At 34.9% G+C, this 18,123-nt stretch overlaps 3 protein-coding genes across 3 annotated transcripts; 1 reads left to right on the forward strand and 2 right to left on the reverse strand.

Moving 5' to 3' along the window:
* Positions 1-274: 274 nt before the first annotated feature.
* Positions 275-3,612, reverse strand: LOC104819812 (probable vacuolar amino acid transporter YPQ1). Its single transcript, XM_010550069.2, has 12 exons — positions 3,329-3,612; positions 3,199-3,241; positions 3,050-3,076; positions 2,731-2,829; positions 2,504-2,616; positions 1,812-2,004; positions 1,394-1,495; positions 1,202-1,297; positions 1,058-1,078; positions 874-932; positions 672-762; positions 275-543 (listed from the first exon to the last, which is right to left on the reverse strand). Exons 1-12 carry the CDS (start codon positions 3,565-3,567, stop codon positions 436-438), a joined length of 1,191 nt encoding a protein of 396 aa, XP_010548371.1. The 5' UTR covers positions 3,568-3,612; the 3' UTR covers positions 275-435.
* A 6,567-nt stretch (positions 3,613-10,179) lies between these two features.
* LOC104819814 (lysM domain receptor-like kinase 4) lies at positions 10,180-12,497 on the forward strand. Its single transcript, XM_010550071.1, has 2 exons — positions 10,180-10,813; positions 10,904-12,497. Exons 1-2 carry the CDS (start codon positions 10,463-10,465, stop codon positions 12,476-12,478), a joined length of 1,926 nt encoding a protein of 641 aa, XP_010548373.1. The 5' UTR covers positions 10,180-10,462; the 3' UTR covers positions 12,479-12,497.
* Positions 12,498-12,523: 26 nt separating this feature from the next.
* Positions 12,524-16,608, reverse strand: LOC104819813 (protein DA1-related 1). The gene is made up of 13 exons (XM_010550070.1): positions 16,516-16,608; positions 16,204-16,306; positions 15,332-15,462; positions 15,075-15,180; positions 14,602-14,947; positions 14,374-14,494; positions 14,186-14,269; positions 13,963-14,082; positions 13,634-13,846; positions 13,484-13,546; positions 13,286-13,404; positions 13,137-13,195; positions 12,524-13,046 (listed from the first exon to the last, which is right to left on the reverse strand). The coding sequence occupies exons 3-13, from the start codon at positions 15,440-15,442 to the stop codon at positions 12,730-12,732; spliced, it is 1,659 nt and encodes a 552-aa protein (XP_010548372.1). The 5' UTR covers positions 15,443-15,462; positions 16,204-16,306; positions 16,516-16,608; the 3' UTR covers positions 12,524-12,729.
* Between the last annotated feature and the right edge of the window lie 1,515 nt (positions 16,609-18,123).

Genomic DNA, 18,123 nt, shown 5'->3' on the forward strand with positions numbered 1-18,123 from the left:
CTTTGCTTTGCTTTGCTGCTAAACGATTTCTAGGTGTTTTTAGTCAATTGTGAAATTCATTCGGTTAATAACCGAACCGATTCAAACCGAATAACATATAATCGTAACCGAACCAAGTTATTTAGATATAAAACTGAATAGTTATGATTTCTCTAAAATTGAATCCGGTTCCGGTTCCGAATCAAATAAAAAAATAATCGAAAAAACTGTTCGTAACCGAACAAATGGAATTCATTTAAAAAAATAAACGATTATGTTTTTTCTAAAACTGAGATGATCGAATCCGAATATAATTGAACCGAAATCCGAATAAACCATCTCTAATTACGCATAATACAGAGATTTCATTAGCAAATGCTCTCAGGATTTGGTAGTTTGCGCAAAATTTTGAAGATAATATTATATATATATATATATATACATATATAGATAGATTCAAGACAGAGGTTCTTTGCTTGCTTCCACATAGTCACCATAGTTGTCTTGGTCGAGTCTCTGGTCCTTCTTCCTCAAGTGCCTGTAGTAAATGTACTGCAATATTATCTGTCAGCGGATTTCGGGTTAAGGTTATATTTTTGGTCCGTTCTTAGGATGAATTTGAATATTCTGTAATGAATTTTGTGTAATGGAAATAGAAATTAAATTAAATAGTTAAAAAAAAAAAGGGATACGAATAGATCAAGTGCCACGCAGACAACCGCATCCAGCAACCATGGGAGATTGGCTTTTATGCTGTCCCACTTTGTTGTTCTGACAAGAATACTGCGTCCAAAAAAACATTTGAAGATTATATTAACCATAAAAATAAATAAAATGATACGATTTTATATGCGAATGTTCATGATACTGCCCACGTGTATAATAAAATCCCACCTGCCCACGTATGTGACATTTGCGATCAGAGCGAATACGAACATGAGTGGATTCAATCCCTGCATTTTTTAAAAAAAAAATATAACAAAGAGTTAATTTTTTTTTTTTAAAATCTTCGAAGAGCATGAAACAGTTTTTTTTAAAATGATATTTTTTTGTATAGTTTGCAGTGATTAGGGTTTACCTCGACGCTTCCTCGTTTGATCTGATTAGTAAGCATAATCACAAAAAAAAATACTATTAGTAAGAGATTAAGATTAAATGAATAATTAAAAAAAACATGGAACGAAACTTGGAAATATATAGAGCTTTTTTTTAATTTTGTTACGTTAAGCCAAATCTGAGGGATACGGCCGCCCATGTAAATAGCAGCCATCAACCATCCCAAACACTGTCCTACCACACTATGCTCCATTACCCTTTCCTGCACCATTACTAGCCATGGTTATACATACATATATATACACAAAATTTCGGATAAATTCATACACGTCAATTTGCGAAACGGGTATCTACGTACTTGCAGTAGCCGTCTGGCCGAGGTGGTCGTGTAAGCATCCATCAAACCCTTGGCCTGAAACGGAAGGTTAACCGAGGCTGCCAAGAATGTTCCATAACCAGCCTGTTAAAAATAAAATAAAATTCAAAACGTACCCATGGGCGGACCAAATTCGTGTTCTGTCCCCATTCTTTTTTTTTTTTTTTTTATAAATTTTTCATAAAAAAATGTTAATATGCCCTCATAATAAATTTAAATTTACTCCTAAAATTTTTATAATCAATTTCCTATATTGCCCCCATTTATAATTTTTTTTCCAGATCGTTGAGCATACCCAACTTTAATCATCCCTTTTCTCGCCCGAATCATTAGGATAATCTCAAGGTGTATCCAATGGGGACAAAATAAAAATAAAAAATTGTTTCTAGGGGACACAAACCGGTCTAGGGATTGGTCGGGGCTGCGTAATGGACTTTGTAGTGACAACGTTAATGGTGTTCCTAGCCGTGTCTTCTTCGTCATCCGAAGATGAACCACTGTCTATCGCCATAGCCGAAGGGCCACTTTTCGCCGCCCGAAAGTACGACGATCTGAACGGCGGCGTTCCACTTCCGGCCAACGATCTCGCCGATCTGAAAGTTCCACCAAACCGGTCATTATCAAATATTCAAGAGTAATCCCATTGTTTTTTTTTTTTGCGGATTTGTTTTTTTTCGTACAAGATAGAACCACCACCAAGGAATCTATAAACCCTGGTCCCAAACACAACTTGTAACTGTTCACGACCGTACGTTATGGTTATATGGTTATACTTGCTTTGTAACCTAATGTCTGTGTATACGCTAAAGATGTTATTATTGCAAGGATTGCTTTCAAGAAGGTAGGCCAAGAGAAAAACACATTCATAAAATACTATTGTATATATACTTTATAACAATTTAATGTTATTATAATACAAAGCTGGTTATTGCATAGATCTTATCGATATAAGCATGTCTTGCAAAAAAAAAGTTCAATGATTTTCTTCTGCGTTATCTTGTAAAACGACAAACAAACGTGCAGAGGATATGAAATATCACACTTCGTTGTATATATACTGAAGTATACGTATAATTTTTTTTGTATACGTACGTGAAATAGTATTCTGTGCGAGGAGAGGCCTTGTGAGATCCTCTTGGTATGGGAATGCCGGCGTCAGTCGTATTTTGCGGCTTCAATGGCTTATCCTCATCATCTCCGACGTCCTTTGAACGTAATAATGTATAACAACATTCAGTAATCGTATCTTATATATATATATGTATTTTTTTTAATCCAATTAACCAAACGATTAAACATCAATTGATAGTATTTTGTACCTTTGGCAGGACTTTGGTGCGTCTGCGTTTGCAAAGTCGGTAGATGTGGTCGTAGTAAATGCTTTGTAGGACCAACACCACAGTGCTCACCGTGTAAAGCTGCAACAAGAGCAAAGTAGTGGGTTTGGGTCAAATCTTCAAAAATTCCATAATTATGGGGCTAAATCGAAACTAAGATACAGTTAGGGGACATAATTATAATTTTTAAAAGATGCGGGTGCGGTGGCTAATTATGGAAAGGACACAGAATCTCTGGGTTTGAGTTGAAGGCTCGAGATGGAAGACATATGTAAGAAACATCAACTGCGAGGATACTTACAAGAGCGGTGTAGAACTGAGTTGGCAACTGCAATAATAACGACAAGAGAATCATTAACATTTGATATACGATTGTATATATACATATACATATATACATACATACATATACATATAGATGGGTATATGATATATAAGATGAGTACTCACAGTTGCTGGCTCAAGAAGACAACCGATGAGATTGAATATATCACTGCAACCCAATCGATAAGTCATCATCAACTGTAGAGCATGGAAAGCATATATATATATACAGCCAACTATGTATGTGTGTACGGACCCGGCGACCCAGGCGAGGAGGAAGGAGAGGGAGACGCCATGGCTGGATTTGGTACGGAAGTTGGTGAAGATCTGAGGGATCTCGGCGACAGCCCAGCAGACGAGGCTGACGATGCCGAGGGAGAAGGAAACGTCGTCGTTTAGGGTACACAGGCAGTCCCCGAAGTACTTCTCCACCCACTCCACGCATCTCTTCTTCTCCTTCACGCAGTATCCCTCTCTGTTATTCTCCCCAACCATCTCTCTCTCTCTCTCTCTCTCTCTCTCTCTCTCTCTCTCTATGCATGTGGTTCGGGAGGTTCCTGGTTGAGCATTTTAATAAGAGAATGGGCAGTGGAAGATGACAAAAACCCCAAGAGAGAGATGGGACCATTGTTTATGATGATGATGTATTGTATTATGCCGCCTTCCGGGCATTATTATTATATGTTTTATTATTATTGTTGTTATTCTTATTATTATTATTAAAACGCATAATCTCGCTATTTTTCTTGATCGTGAAATCCCAATGTAACTGATTACTATTCTGAGAGTGTGGGAGTTAAACTTGTGCATTTTTGCAAAAATATCTCCGAGCAACAAATATATGGGCTCTTACCATTTTACAAAAAATATTTTGTTATACTTATTTTAAAATATTTTACATAATTGATATTTTTATATATGCCGAATTGTATATATTAAATTCAATTATTTTAACATAAATTTATTGTTAAATTTATCATTAAAATTTTTTAAGAGGATTTTTTATTAAATATAAAAATAATATTTCTTCGAATATGATTATTGTTGTTATTTTTTTTATTCCGGATGATTTTAAATAAAAAAATTATTAAAATATTGAATTTAATAGTATTATTTACCATATTTTAAATTAAAGTCAATATTTTTAAAAAAAATAGATTTATTAGAAGTTCTTTAACTCACATTTTAACATTAAAAAATATTTAAATTTTAGGTTTAAAAATACTAAAAATATTATATTTTACCGTTATAAATTTGAAAATGACAAAAAAAAATACTAACTAATGTTTAAGATTTTGCAGTTTTTAAATTATAATCGTCATCTAGATTTTCTATATACATCTAAAAATAAATCTAAATAAATCTTTAAAACTCGGTTTTTAGAAAATCATTCTCTTTTTATTTCAATATACGCATCTAAATATTAATCGCATATCCTTTTTAATAAAAAAAAACTATAATTAACTTTTAAGGTATTAAATATTTATTTTTAAAATACGACTATTTATATTATATATGTGCTTTTAATAAAATTAAATGTAGAGATTTTAAAATTTTAAGTTTAAGTTCGGACTCTAACTATTTCATGTGACTATACACTTTCAAACCAAAGCAGAGCAAGATGAAAGATAAGATCTATGGGATCTCCACATCATATGCATGGTCTACATCATATGTATGTGTTCCCGATTACCTTAGCTACGTATATATATACACACACGAAAATATCTTATTCAATAAAATTATAGAGAAATTAAAGAATTTTATACGCCTGCGAAAGCTCACGTGATTTGCGACATGAAAATGATAATATATAGTATCAAAAATATTTCAATTAATATGATTCAAAAGTAAACTAAGAGATCCTTCTATATATTATGTGTGGCAATATTAATAAGCATATTCTCTTGCTTGATGCTCTAGTGCTCTAATATATAGTACATTGTACGTCTCAAATTTCTAAAAAAAAATAATTCTAGAAATCGACAAAATTATAATTTGGTATAATTTTGTGGTTCGGCATATTCCTTGCGAGTTTCCTACAGTTCGTTTGCCTCTCTTTACCGCGATTGGCTGACACGAATCAACGATCCATATTTATTCGACTGAGGGAAAAAGGACAAATAAATAAAGGAAAACAATAAAAGTAAAAAGTAAAATAAATAAATAAATAAATAAAACTAATGGTACGTGGGAAGCATGATGTTCCGATGATGACATTTTCCAGAGATCGAATTTCGATATCAATTTATTTACGGTTGTTGTAATTTAGCATTGCTTAATAAATTACTAATTAGCTCTCTCGCCATAGATAAATCCAAATTTAATTATTGAGAAAGTGGGGATTTCCGATATTTTATTATTTTATTACTTATTTTGAAATGAACATACACTAGCGAGCGGAATAAGGGGACATGACCATTATTATTAATTACTCAAATTGGTCTAAATTTTGATATAAAAGAATACATATCGCCTATTGCAAACTCTTGCAATTTATAGTCAAAAGATATGCACTGAATAGTATCATGGCCGGATTTATTTGATATAAAGTGTATAAGGTTACCTATCCTTTATAAATTTTGATATATATATATATATGTAAAGTTTTTTTTTGGAAAACCGGGTTTTCTGAGGCGAGATTCAGACTAATCTCGGGGTCGAAAACCAGCCATGTGATTTGAATTATACGTTCTCTCCTCAATCTGGAATTCGAACTCGGGGCGAAACAGACGTTTTGCGCTACCGTTTCATCGGTTGAACTATCGAGGTTGGATGTATATATATATATGTAAAGTTGTTCCTAATATTTGATTTATAGAGACATTTTCCACCATTTTTTTTGTTCTTAACTTGTATCATTTTTATATGAACCTTTGTAAGTAAGAAGCACGAATTCTGCAATTCATAGAGAACACGTTTTTTTCTTCGCTCTCATGATATTACAAGTCATCTCTAATCTCATGGCAATAATTTCTAACCACGTCATTATTGATTTTGATTCCCTTAACTGTGTGTGTATATATATATATATATATTCGCATTCAACCAAAAAAATCAAAAACCTTAAACACAGAAAAGTTAACGTACATAAAGCAAACCCTAAAATCAAGATCTAGAAGGCAACGTTTTCTATCACAAATAAACGGCGATAAGTTCTTGAAAATGGTCGAAAGGGTCGGTATCTGCAAATTGAGATCCGTTTTATTAATTTTGTGCGATGGTCTTTCAGTCTTTTGACTATAAACGAAAGGGAGAGGAAATATGGAAATAAATCAAAAACCTTAAACACAGAAAACGACAGAGAAGCGGCGACGAGTGGCCGCGAGAAGGTGTGAGAAGAGATGAGTGGGAAACACGTGGCAGTGTATCTATATATATATCTATGTGTATATATGTATACCGATCAATAAAGGAGAGAGAATCTTCGTTGGAAAATTATTTAAATTCGATGTATATCCTTTACAGGATATTATTTGTTAGGATAACGTTTTCGATTTTATCTTCCCAAAAGTTGTTTTGTCTGAAAGTTCCCCAAACCACACCACATGGTCTCTACTCATCCCCACGTCGTCTCTCTACTCATCTCATATCTAATTTCTTGATCCATCCATTATCATCTCTTTTTTTTTTCATATGAAATACGATCGGTCCACAATTTTGTATGATTTCACATAGTATATGAATATACAGTTTATGCCGATTTATGATTAGTGTCTTTGGCACTTATATATATATATATATACAGGATGGATGAATTATTGGTATAAGTCTAAACATTTGTTTTAATTTTATCTTGCGATTTATGAATTCTTATATAAGATTAGAGTTTATTTCAGTGCACACTTCCTAAAATTGCAAATAGCATAATTCGTGGTTATAGAAAATTCGTTATATATTACTCTTCCATGATCATTAAAAACAATAGTTTTTAATTCAAATTTAAATAGTTCAATCGATAAAACGGGATACAAAATATTTATTTCGTTTCAAATTCGAATATCAGGTATGAGAAAGATGATATATATTTTAAATCATATAGTTGATATATATGATTTGGATATTTTTTTTACGCGTAAAATTGTTTATTGTTATATTTTTTATTTTTATTATTATATTACAATTAAATAATTTATATATTTATAAAAAAATTAATAAAAAAAATAAAAAAAAATAAAAAAAAATAAATATAATGGAAATAAATAACATATATAATATTTGATATCTATTATTATTTTTAAACATATCTATATTTATCTCTAATCATATATTTATTTTTCTATTTTAACAATTTGAACTTCGAAATTAGTTTCGATATCTTGATACAAAATAATCGGATATTCAAAACAAAATTAATTAGTTTTATTTTTTTAACACACAAAAACAAGCATTATGGTTTGTGATTGTGTAATTGTTACATCTCTACATAAACTAGAAGAGACAAGCCCAGAAATGCTGCCAGCAACAACAGGTGGCGAGCATGCATAGTCTTATCAGTTTTTTTAAAAAGATCTTTGCCATTCATTGGTATTTCAATAGAATGCCCATTTATTTTCTTAAAAAAATATCATGTTTTTATTTCTATAATAATATATTTATTTATTTATTTTTGTAGATTGAGTATCCAAAAACAGTATTAGATCTTATTATTGTTATTATTTATGTTTGTGTTTTAAAAACATGTTTTTTTTTATCTCGATGAATAATGTTTAAAAGGCTTGTCAAGCATTCATTGTTGATTGATTTATTTAGAATTTCAACTCATATCATGAGAGATGAACTTTTATTCTATCGGTGATCTATTTCAAACATAAGATCCGAAAATTCGAATATGTTTATATTTTAATTCGAAATCACGTAATAAAAATATGCTATATCCGAATTTGGCTATACCTATATGGGTTATTTCATTTTCAAAATTCGGTATCAATGAATGTAGATATGTCATAAGTATCCACTCTCTGCGTGTGTGTAATTTCTCCATGGATTCATATTGGATTGGAATGGCTTCAACGGGATATTACCAAAGGTGAAAAGCCGTATGCATTGAAAATGCTGTCTCAATCTTCCATTGTCGCGATGCTCTCTATTCATGAATCATGCCATCTTTTCCTAGGGGATGACTGGTAGTAACGCAGTCGTCCGCAATCTCAGTGATTGCGACTTCTAACGATCACAGGCGATTGAAAAAGTGATTGTTAAAATCGCAGTCGTCCACGATCACAACAAAACAACAATATTCTAATCCAATGGAAAAAATTACGTTACGATAGCGATTTGCAACGTTTTGGTTAAATAATCAAAATACCTTAATATTAATTAATATACATATATACATACATATCATATTATATATATAAAGAAGTTACGTATGTGTATATATATATGAAATATATAAATACATATACATATAATACATATATATATACATACACATATATACATATATATATACAAACATACATATATATATATATATACACAAACAATCATATGTACATACATACATCTATACACACGTATACATACATACATATACATATACACATACATATATATATATATACACACATATATATAAATATATATATACATATATATACATATATACACACATATATACACACATACATACATATATATATATACACACATATATACATATATACATACACATATATACACATACATATATATACATATACATATATACATACATATATATCACACATACATACATATATACACATACATATATTTATATACATAATACATATATACATACATAAATTAAAAAATATATATTAATAATTTTGTTTGGTATATATTATGTTTGATATTATTTGGTTTTACCAATAAATATTTTTAAAATATTTTTAGTATTAAAATTATTTTTGAAAATAAATAAAATTGATAATAAAATTATATTTTAAAGTTTATATTTAATTATTTATAAATTTAATAATTATTTGTTATTAAATAATAGTAAAAAAACTAATTAAAAATATTTTAAAAATGATTAGTATTGTATATAATAAAATGATGTATTTTTTGTAATTTAAACCAAATCGTAATCGCAATCGCTGTCAACCAGTCGTTATAAATCGCAATCACTCGCAATTGCTATCAACAACAGTTTTTCTACCGGTCAGTACCAATCACCTAGAATCACCAACAAACGCATCGTAAACACCTGCAATCACCGCAATTGCGATTGCGATTGCGATTCCACCAGTCAACACCTTAATATATACACCCTCATTTGTATAATGTCTTTTTCTTATATATATACACATATAATTCCACTTGTTTTTATTATGTTGTGGATAATTTTTTTTATCAATGGAAATTTTGGTTTTAAAGAATAATATATTTTATTGTATTTTTAGGATAATTTCATAAAATATGTATAAAATTCTCTTATTAAGAATATTTTGTTTAATAAAATAATATTTAAGTATGTATATGGATATTCTCAAGTGAGATCCAAACCAATTTCTTAAAAGGTTTGAACAGAGAGCGATTGGTTGCATTGTTATCACTAACAAACGGAGCGGTTGTGATTTCTAACTGTTGAAGGCGACTGAAAAACCGGATGATTGAACCACAATAAAATGTGAAATTTTTAATCGTAATTTTATATCCGTGTTTCGGTAAACGTTTGATTAAAAAGATCAAAATATTTTTAATAATAAATTGTTGTTATTTTAAAATAAATTAAGTTGATAACATTTATTTTTAATTATTTTTAATAATTTTATAAATTTAGTAAATAAATTTTTTTGTCAAATAATAATTATTAAAATCATGTTATTTTGATAATTTATATCAAATTACAATTGCAATAATTATATAGTAAACCATTGTCTTATCGCTACCTATATCATTTTATCAATCATGAATCATCCACGCAACTGCAACGGGCCACCAGAGATATAGGCCCAATACGGTAAGTAAAAACCCAACCCCATTACAAAATCCGCATTAAGCCCATGACCCGGCCCGAATACCCATCTATGAGGGAATTTTGTTTTATTTTTAAAATAAAAGTTTTATTTGATATTATTTATGGTCGTGATTGGTAGGCTGAATTCTTCATGTTAAAGAGTCAACGTGGAGATACGATGCAAAATTCTGTTTCATTTCAATCCTTCTAAGGTTAGACTGAATTCGTCATATCATAATGAACATTATTATTGCATCATAATTGGAATTAGGACGATAATTTCTTCTTTCCCAACTGCGTGGAAGCAACCCAACTTGCAGAACCGCCATTGAAACACCTCCAAGAGTTGACCTTTTCCCCATCCTTAAATCCAAAACCCAACAAAAACTGCAGAAAATTTCTTTCTTTTTTCCCAGATCGGCCTCTGAATCCAGACACCAACACATGGAGTCCCGAATCCAAGTCCTTGTCTTGCTCTTATGTCTCTCTTCCTTCGCCGCGACAACAATGGCGCAGCAACCTTACGTGGCAACAGCGACAACGGATTGCTCCATCTCCGACAACTCAACCTCTGTGCTGGGTTACTCTTGCAATGGCCTCAACCGCACTTGCCTTGCTTACGTCATTTTCCGTTCCCGACCTCCCTTCTCCTCCGTCTCCGCGGTCTCTTCCCTCTTCGCCGCCGACTCATCTCTCGTCTCCGCCATTAACGCCGTCTCTGAGTCCGACACGTTTTCTCCCGACAAACAAGTCATCGTCCCTGTCTCCTGTTCTTGCTCCGGAGATTATTCTCAGGTCATATATACCCAGATTCCGGTTTTTGTGTTCTGTTCTAGGGTTTATCTATTGTGTTAACGATCGAGTTCTTCGTTTTTCGATCTTCAGGCGAACATCAGTTACACGGTTCAGCAAGGTGATTCCTATTTCATCGTAGCGAACGACACGTTACAAGGGCTGTCGACATGTCAGGCGATGGAGAAACAGAACAGCGTGTCTGCTAGGGCGCTGTTCCCAGGTATGAGGATCGTTGTCCCTCTTCGATGCGCATGTCCCACCGCCAAACAGGTTCGTGACGGTGTGAACTATCTTCTGAGCTATACGGTGGCTTTCGGCGATTCAATTATGGCGGTTTGCCAGAGATTCGGGGTCGACACAAGCAAAACCCTAGAAGCTAACGAGCTGTCTTTACAGAATTCGGAGATTTTCCCTTTCACGACCCTTCTGATTCCATTACAGGATCCTCCTTCAAGCACCGGAGCGGCGGGTCCTCCTCCTCCGCCGGTTTCACCGCCAGCTTCGCCGCCGCCCCGGAACGGACAGAGCTCGAACAGAACATGGGTTTATGTTCTTGTCGGCGTACTTGCAGGTGCTGCAGTTTTAGGCGGATTGAGTGTCGCCATTTTCTGTTTGGTTCCCAGGAAAACGAGGACAGAGGAGAAAGCAGAAACCTTGGAGGGGAGTGACAATAACAGCTGCGAAGCGAAAAAAACACCATTCTCGGATCAAAAAACCGATCCAGACGAAATGTTGAATAGCTTGTCAAGCGTAATTGCTGAATCCCTGAAAGCGTACAAGTTTCAGGAACTCCGGTCAGCAACCGCAGATTTCAGCCCGTCGAGCTCAATCGGAGAATCCGGATACCTCGGAAGAATCAATGGCGATTATGCAGTGATCAAGAAAATCGACGGAGATGTATCGGAGGAGATAAACTTGCTGTCCAAACTCAACCATTTCAACATCATCCGCCTCTCTGGGTTCTGTCTCCACAATGATGACTGGTACTTAGTGTACGAACACGCTTCAAACGGAAGCTTAAGCGACTGGATTCATGACAGGAGCCATGGTTCTGTACGGTTCTTGAGCTGGACACAGAGAATGCAGATTGCATTGGGCGTGGCGACAGGGCTTAACTATTTACACAACCAGACAGATCCACCGTATGTCCACAAGGACATAAACAGCAGGAACATCCTCCTCGACACAGATTTCAGGGCAAAGATTGTGAATTTCCAGCTCGCGAGATCGACAGAAGGGGCAAACGGGCAAGATCTTATACTGACAAGGCACGTCGTCGGAACACAAGGGTATCTCGCTCCAGAATACTTGGAACACGGGTTAGTCTCGACGAAACTGGACGTCTACTCTTTTGGAGTTTTGCTGTTGGAGATTTTCACGGGTAAAGAAGCTGCAGAACTAAACAAGCAGATAGACATGGCTAATCGGATGAATCAAGAAGACGAGATATACCGGTTATGGGAGCAGCTCATCGACCCTTCTCTTCAAGGCATCTACCCGGTCGATCTTGCGAGATTCTTTGTCAGATTGCTCGTGAATTGTCTGCAGAAAGATCACGTGAGCCGCCCATCAATGGAGGACATCGCTCAGTCTTTCTCCAGGATCTTGATGGCTTCACTGACCTGGGAATCATCATACAATCTCTCCGGGCAACCGAGTACTTAAACAAGAACTAAATCAGATCATAAGATGCATAAACCGAAAAACCTGTTAAACTGAATCCGTCTTCATAAATAAACAGTTGTTACATGTGATATTTGTATCAATGGAAGGAAAGTATAGTAAATTTTCCACGTAAAGGGCGAAACTTTATACTCCTAATGGTCTTGCTGTGTATTAGCCTATACAGGTTTCTCATGGTATGCCTCTAATATGCCAAAAAACCCGAAGAAAATTCTCTTATAATCGAATCTTTATCAAGGAAATGAACCCGTGATTCGTATATGCTCGAGGGTACTCCTCAGTCCGTACTTAAGAACTGCTTGGTTACCTTGCCTGAACCCTTCCCCATATGCCGACGAAGAATCTGACTCAATCTGGTGCTTGAAAAACTCGCCGAGTCTCTTCTCAAAGTCGGATCTCTCACCTTTCTTGGACGATGAGGAAGAAGATGATGACGAAGAAGAGGATGCAACATCACTTGCAGAACCAGCATATGTCTCGGATTCCAACCACATGTGTGCTAAAACCTGGCATATGCCCTCTTCGACTTCTGGTCTAAGATTCGGATAACCTGTCCATAACAATGCCATTGGAATATTATGAATTCGGTTTCTGCCAATTACAAATTGACAGATATTACGAGAGGAGCAGATTTTGATACCGTTTAGTCTAAGCCATGCATGCATCATCTCGTGAGCAAGAATTGATCCAGTTAACAACCTGTAATCGTATGCTTATACGTTAAATATCATCACGACAAGCTTTGTTGTAAGAGTTAGATAATGTGTTGAAATGGGTAATGTTCTTTACCGAGGAAGTCCGTATAAAATGAGAATTGCAGTGACCTCACACCGACGTATCAGCCTGCACGGTTCTGTGATCATATCTATCAACCGGTAGCCTGCCCCGATCCTCGGTCTCCTCAAAACCTAGTAATCATAGATGGAATCTTCTCATCCCGAAACAGTAGGAACAAGATTCGATATTGTGAGAGAGAGAGAATGGTACCGTTGTGACAGTTTGTTCTTCCGACAAACAAAGTCCTCTAGTCTCGGGTAAATGATGATGTCCCTGCAAGAATTTGTATAGACTGAAGAGGTTAACCGGTAAAAAACCTAACAAAGAAACCAGTTGCTTACGCTACGAAGAACAACTTACGCTCTGTTCTCCTTCCATAGCCTCGTTCAGGGCTGATCTCTCTACCAGAAGCATCGGAATTTGTTGTTCCACTTTCATGTTTAAGCCTTCATAAAATTCTCGTATCTCGAGGTACAATGGCTGGCATTCATGGGTGTCCATGATTGCTGAGTCGAGACATTCAAGACATAGTTTTCGGCCATCATCGAGTATAAGATATCTTGTATCCTTAGGCTGAGCAAAACAACAAATTTCAAACAAACGATATATACCCTTCTCAAGAATTTTCGTTAAATTTCTTGTCCATTTTCCTATCCCGAAGAATATATTCATAGCATTTGTTTACCGACCTCCATTCTTTCACAACTGCAGCACCGAGGAGTTCCATCACGCTCGTGTGAAGGGCAGTACTTTTGCATCCAAAAGGGATGCGCCCTGTACTCGATAAGACCAGCTGGATTTGTGGGAATCTTCATGACAAGATCATGCAGACATATTAAAACTCGGTACCAGTAAAGAAGAAAAGATTGGGAATTAACTGAGCAATAGAGATCAATAAGAAAAGCCACTCACAAAATTCGTGCAAACATCACATCGTGGGTGATGCTGCTCTTTGTAACATGATTTGTGATAAGGTCGATTACTCGACATTGAGAACTGTGAAACAGAGTAGAACACAAATTAGTAAGTAATTTATAGATAAGAGAACAAGATCAGAGATAAAACTTGATGACCATGAAACAGTACAGTCAGTTCTAAACCTCGTAATCTGTGATGGGTTTATTACAAGCATGGCATCGGAAACATTCAGGATGCCAGACAGCACCCATGCAACTGAGGAACCTTCCATGCCCGATCTCAGCATGACAACCAGCACATATCCTACCCAAAACAAGAGAAAAATGTTTTTTTTTTCCCAAGAAAATCGGTCATGTAAGAGAAATAATGTCTCCAGATATATGAAAGCATTTTCATAAATGGTTACTCACCTGTAACTAGATGGAAAGAAGAACGGAAGCTGTTGAAATATACTCCCGGAATCATACCGAGGAGGAGATTCCACAGTCAGACTTTCTTGAATAGCCTTGGCAAGTTGTTCATCTTCCTCCAGTTGAGCTTTGGCACGTCGTCTTTCTTCCTCCTCTAATCGAGCTTTGGCAAGCTGTTTCTCTACTTCTGCTAATTGTGCTTCAGCACGGCGGTTTTCTTCTTCCTTAATCTGAGCTTGAGCAATCCGCCTTTCCTCTTCTTCTGCTGCTTCTAGCTGAGCTCTCATATATTCTTCATCTTCCTCCTCATCTTCATCTTCTTCTTGTTCAGATTCAGATTTGTACTCTAAAAGGTCCATCAGATGGAGAAACCGTGATCGAGATCAAGATCAAGAAAAGACAATACAGCCTTACACCATAAGAAATAGCAAAAAGACAAGCACAAAGATCATAAATAGATGAGATGATCATACCAATTACTTTCTTCCCTTTGTCATGTCGTGGTGCTACTTGATCTTGTTCGGAAAGAGAGAGTGCAATAGCACATTGAATTTCGTCTTTGTCAAAATCAGATCCATCCTGCAACAGTGTTCCATGGGGAATACAGCTTAGAAACACGAGTCCAGTTATACGAAACCCATTTCTGGTATGAAGGTTTTCTTCTCAGGTTCAAGCCTAACAAGAGAAAATGACAAGACAAAAGACAAGAATTCATGAAACTTTCACTTACAGAGGAATAACGGGGCCGGTCCCAACTTCTATCTTCTCCATATCTTCCATTATAGTGCCTGTCCGAAAATTTATGGCTAGAGCCCCGAAGGATTTTCGTTAGCCACCCCATTGGAACCAGCAATCTTTTGCCTGCAAACAGAGAAACAGTCTTCTTAAGGTAAAGCAAGGAAGAACAAGAAATTCAGAAAAGGCAAACTTCCAAGGTACTTGTAGGTAACCATAATACCAAAACAGAGTGCGAGAAGAAAGAATCAGACCAAAATGAACATCCAAGAAATAAGGTTGACTTCACACAACATGCAAGGCATTTGAAGTTGATGATGAAACTGAACAACCGAGAAAGCAGATGTTGGAAGAAACGTATTAAGATTGCATCAATCAAAAGGTTGCCAAATTTTGAAGCTTTTTTTTTTTCTCTGAGAAACATAAATGAACAAATGCAGGAACATATAGCATATACAAAGCAATCCAACGACAAAGAAATTCTGATCTTTTTCCCAAATAAGCTAGGGTTCATCAGTTTGCTGATCCAGGGGAAACACAAAACACAGATTGCAAGCTACAGTACTGTAGCATGTGTCCTTCCCCATTGCTGATGATCTTAAATTCAATACCCAATTGGAGAAAATTCAGTACACATCTTATTCCTTGGTTTTGCTATAAATTTTGAGGAATACGCAAATCGATCTTTCATAAAAAAAAAATTGGAATCAAGCAAAGAACCCACCTTCATCTGACTACCTAGAAACTGAATTCCTATGAAGCATAAGAATGGCATGCAACTCTACTCGATTTTTTCCTGTTAACGGAAAATAATCTATATCTACAAGTGAGAGGGAGAGAGAGAGAGAGAGAGAGAGAGAGAAGTACCTGAAAGCGATGAAGAATCGGAAGGGGAAGACAAAATTAGATGACCCTTTGGATCAGAAAACAAGACCCAACACCCATAATCCCTCAACTTCCTTCAAGGCCCCTGCAAAATCGAATCTTTATTATGTACGAACAACCAATCAGATGAACATTTCAAGCAAAGGTTGAAAGAGAAGGTGGGGGACACTTGAATCCGAAGCAAACCCAACTTTTAGACCCAACCAAAAAAAAAATACGAAGTGGCTAAAACTAATTCTCTGAAAAAGCGTGAAAAAACAAATCAAAGAGAGAGGAATCTCCATAAAAGCTCACCCAAAGGGAGGAACTTTGAGGAGAAGATGAAAGAAAGTGGCTGCGAGGATGAGATGGAGGTTTGTGCTTGGAAAATCTCTTCCATGGGAATTGAAGCTTTTCAAAGCAAAGTGGACCCTCTTCCCAAAATTCACCACATTTTTGTTTTTGCAACAAAAAAGTCCAAAAAATTAATGAATCTCTTGTTTGAAAAACTGAAAAAAAAAAAGACGAGACCTTTTACCTCTGCACTGCATATGCACACCATGTTTGACTCTTTTTCTTCTTCATTTCATGTTTTTTTTCCTGAATATTTTTCTTTCCAATCCGCATGTAATTTATTTTTTATTTATCTTTCTGCACATTTTCCACCATTTTAATCCTCACTTTAATTTTTTTATCATTATTACTTTTTGTGGTTGCGCTTTTATTCGTAGAATGCTCTCAGAGGAAATTCCGTGGTTCAACATTAACGTTGTAGGCCTCAAATACCACCAAAATTCAAACAAACTCTTCCGGACAGAGCTCGAACAGAACATGGGTTTATGTTCTTGTCGGCGTACTTGCAGGTGCTGCAGTTTTAGGCGGATTGAGTGTCGCCATTTTCTGTTTGGTTCCCAGGAAAACGAGGACAGAGGAGAAAGCAGAAACCTTGGAGGGGAGTGACAATAACAGCTGCGAAGCGAAAAAAACACCATTCTCGGATCAAAAAACCGATCCAGACGAAATGTTGAATAGCTTGTCAAGCGTAATTGCTGAATCCCTGAAAGCGTACAAGTTTCAGGAACTCCGGTCAGCAACCGCAGATTTCAGCCCGTCGAGCTCAATCGGAGAATCCGGATACCTCGGATTTTATTCTTTCAGTTTTATAAAAATAGATACCAATTATTTACCATTCGATTTCGGTTCGTTTCCAGTTTTTATTTAAAAAAAATAGATTTTTTTAAAAAGAATCGATTTTCGCGGTGAGTTCGATCCGATCCTAGAAAATTCTGTTTTTCTAAATTACTACCGTCGAAAAATTTTGTACGAATAAAAAAAATATTATATTTTTCGGTTCTATACGATTCGATTTCAAATAACCGAACCGAAACATCGACCATAACTCTCCCACCGACACTTATATGTAAATTAACTAGTATATAATCTATATATATATACATACATACATATAAGATTATGCATAAGCGAAATATTATATTTCTAACTAAATATTCCAAATATTAATATATTTAAAGATTAGTTGGATAAAGAAAATCGGATATTTTTATATAAAAAATTATCCGAAATTTAGAGTAAAATAATGGATAGTTTACTCTAAAAGTCTGCCGACAACAAATGTAGACAGCGAGGGACATTATTAAATTAAAGCAAGTTTTGGATGATATAATCACTATATTATATAATTATAAAATTTCAGATACTGCCAATATGTGGCAGTTGAAATAGTGACGTTTATTATACTCATAAATTAATAAAATTGAATTAAAAAAAATACTATAACAAACAAACACACAAATTTCTCATAATACAGTCGCGAAAATTTGGTAACATTATATATCTTACAAAACAGATTGGTTTACACCTTCCGGATATGACAGATATTCTTTGGCAGTATTTCCCTTGGCA

This window comes from Tarenaya hassleriana, unplaced genomic scaffold, assembly GCF_000463585.1.
Source record: "Tarenaya hassleriana unplaced genomic scaffold, ASM46358v1 Cleome3, whole genome shotgun sequence".
NCBI lineage: Eukaryota > Viridiplantae > Streptophyta > Magnoliopsida > Brassicales > Cleomaceae > Tarenaya > Tarenaya hassleriana.

Excerpts from the sequence above, each read along its gene's own strand:
- LOC104819814 (XM_010550071.1), top strand. The coding sequence starts at position 10,463 with ATGGAGTCCCGAATCCAAGTCCTTGTCTTGCTCTTATGTCTCTCTTCC. Across the intron at positions 10,814-10,903 it reads GCTCCGGAGATTATTCTCAG|GCGAACATCAGTTACACGGT; the intron begins GTCATATATACC and ends TTCGATCTTCAG.
- LOC104819812 (XM_010550069.2), bottom strand. The coding sequence starts at position 3,567 with ATGGTTGGGGAGAATAACAGAGAGGGATACTGCGTGAAGGAGAAGAAG. Across the intron at positions 2,830-3,049 it reads CTCAGTTCTACACCGCTCTT|CTTTACACGGTGAGCACTGT; the intron begins GTAAGTATCCTC and ends CTCTTGTTGCAG. Across the intron at positions 1,298-1,393 it reads CGGCCAGACGGCTACTGCAA|GAAAGGGTAATGGAGCATAG; the intron begins GTACGTAGATAC and ends GTAATGGTGCAG.
- LOC104819813 (XM_010550070.1), bottom strand. The coding sequence starts at position 15,442 with ATGGGGTGGCTAACGAAAATCCTTCGGGGCTCTAGCCATAAATTTTCG. Across the intron at positions 14,495-14,601 it reads TTCTTTCCATCTAGTTACAG|GATATGTGCTGGTTGTCATG; the intron begins GTGAGTAACCAT and ends TGTTTTGGGTAG. Across the intron at positions 13,405-13,483 it reads AAGAACAAACTGTCACAACG|GTTTTGAGGAGACCGAGGAT; the intron begins GTACCATTCTCT and ends TATGATTACTAG.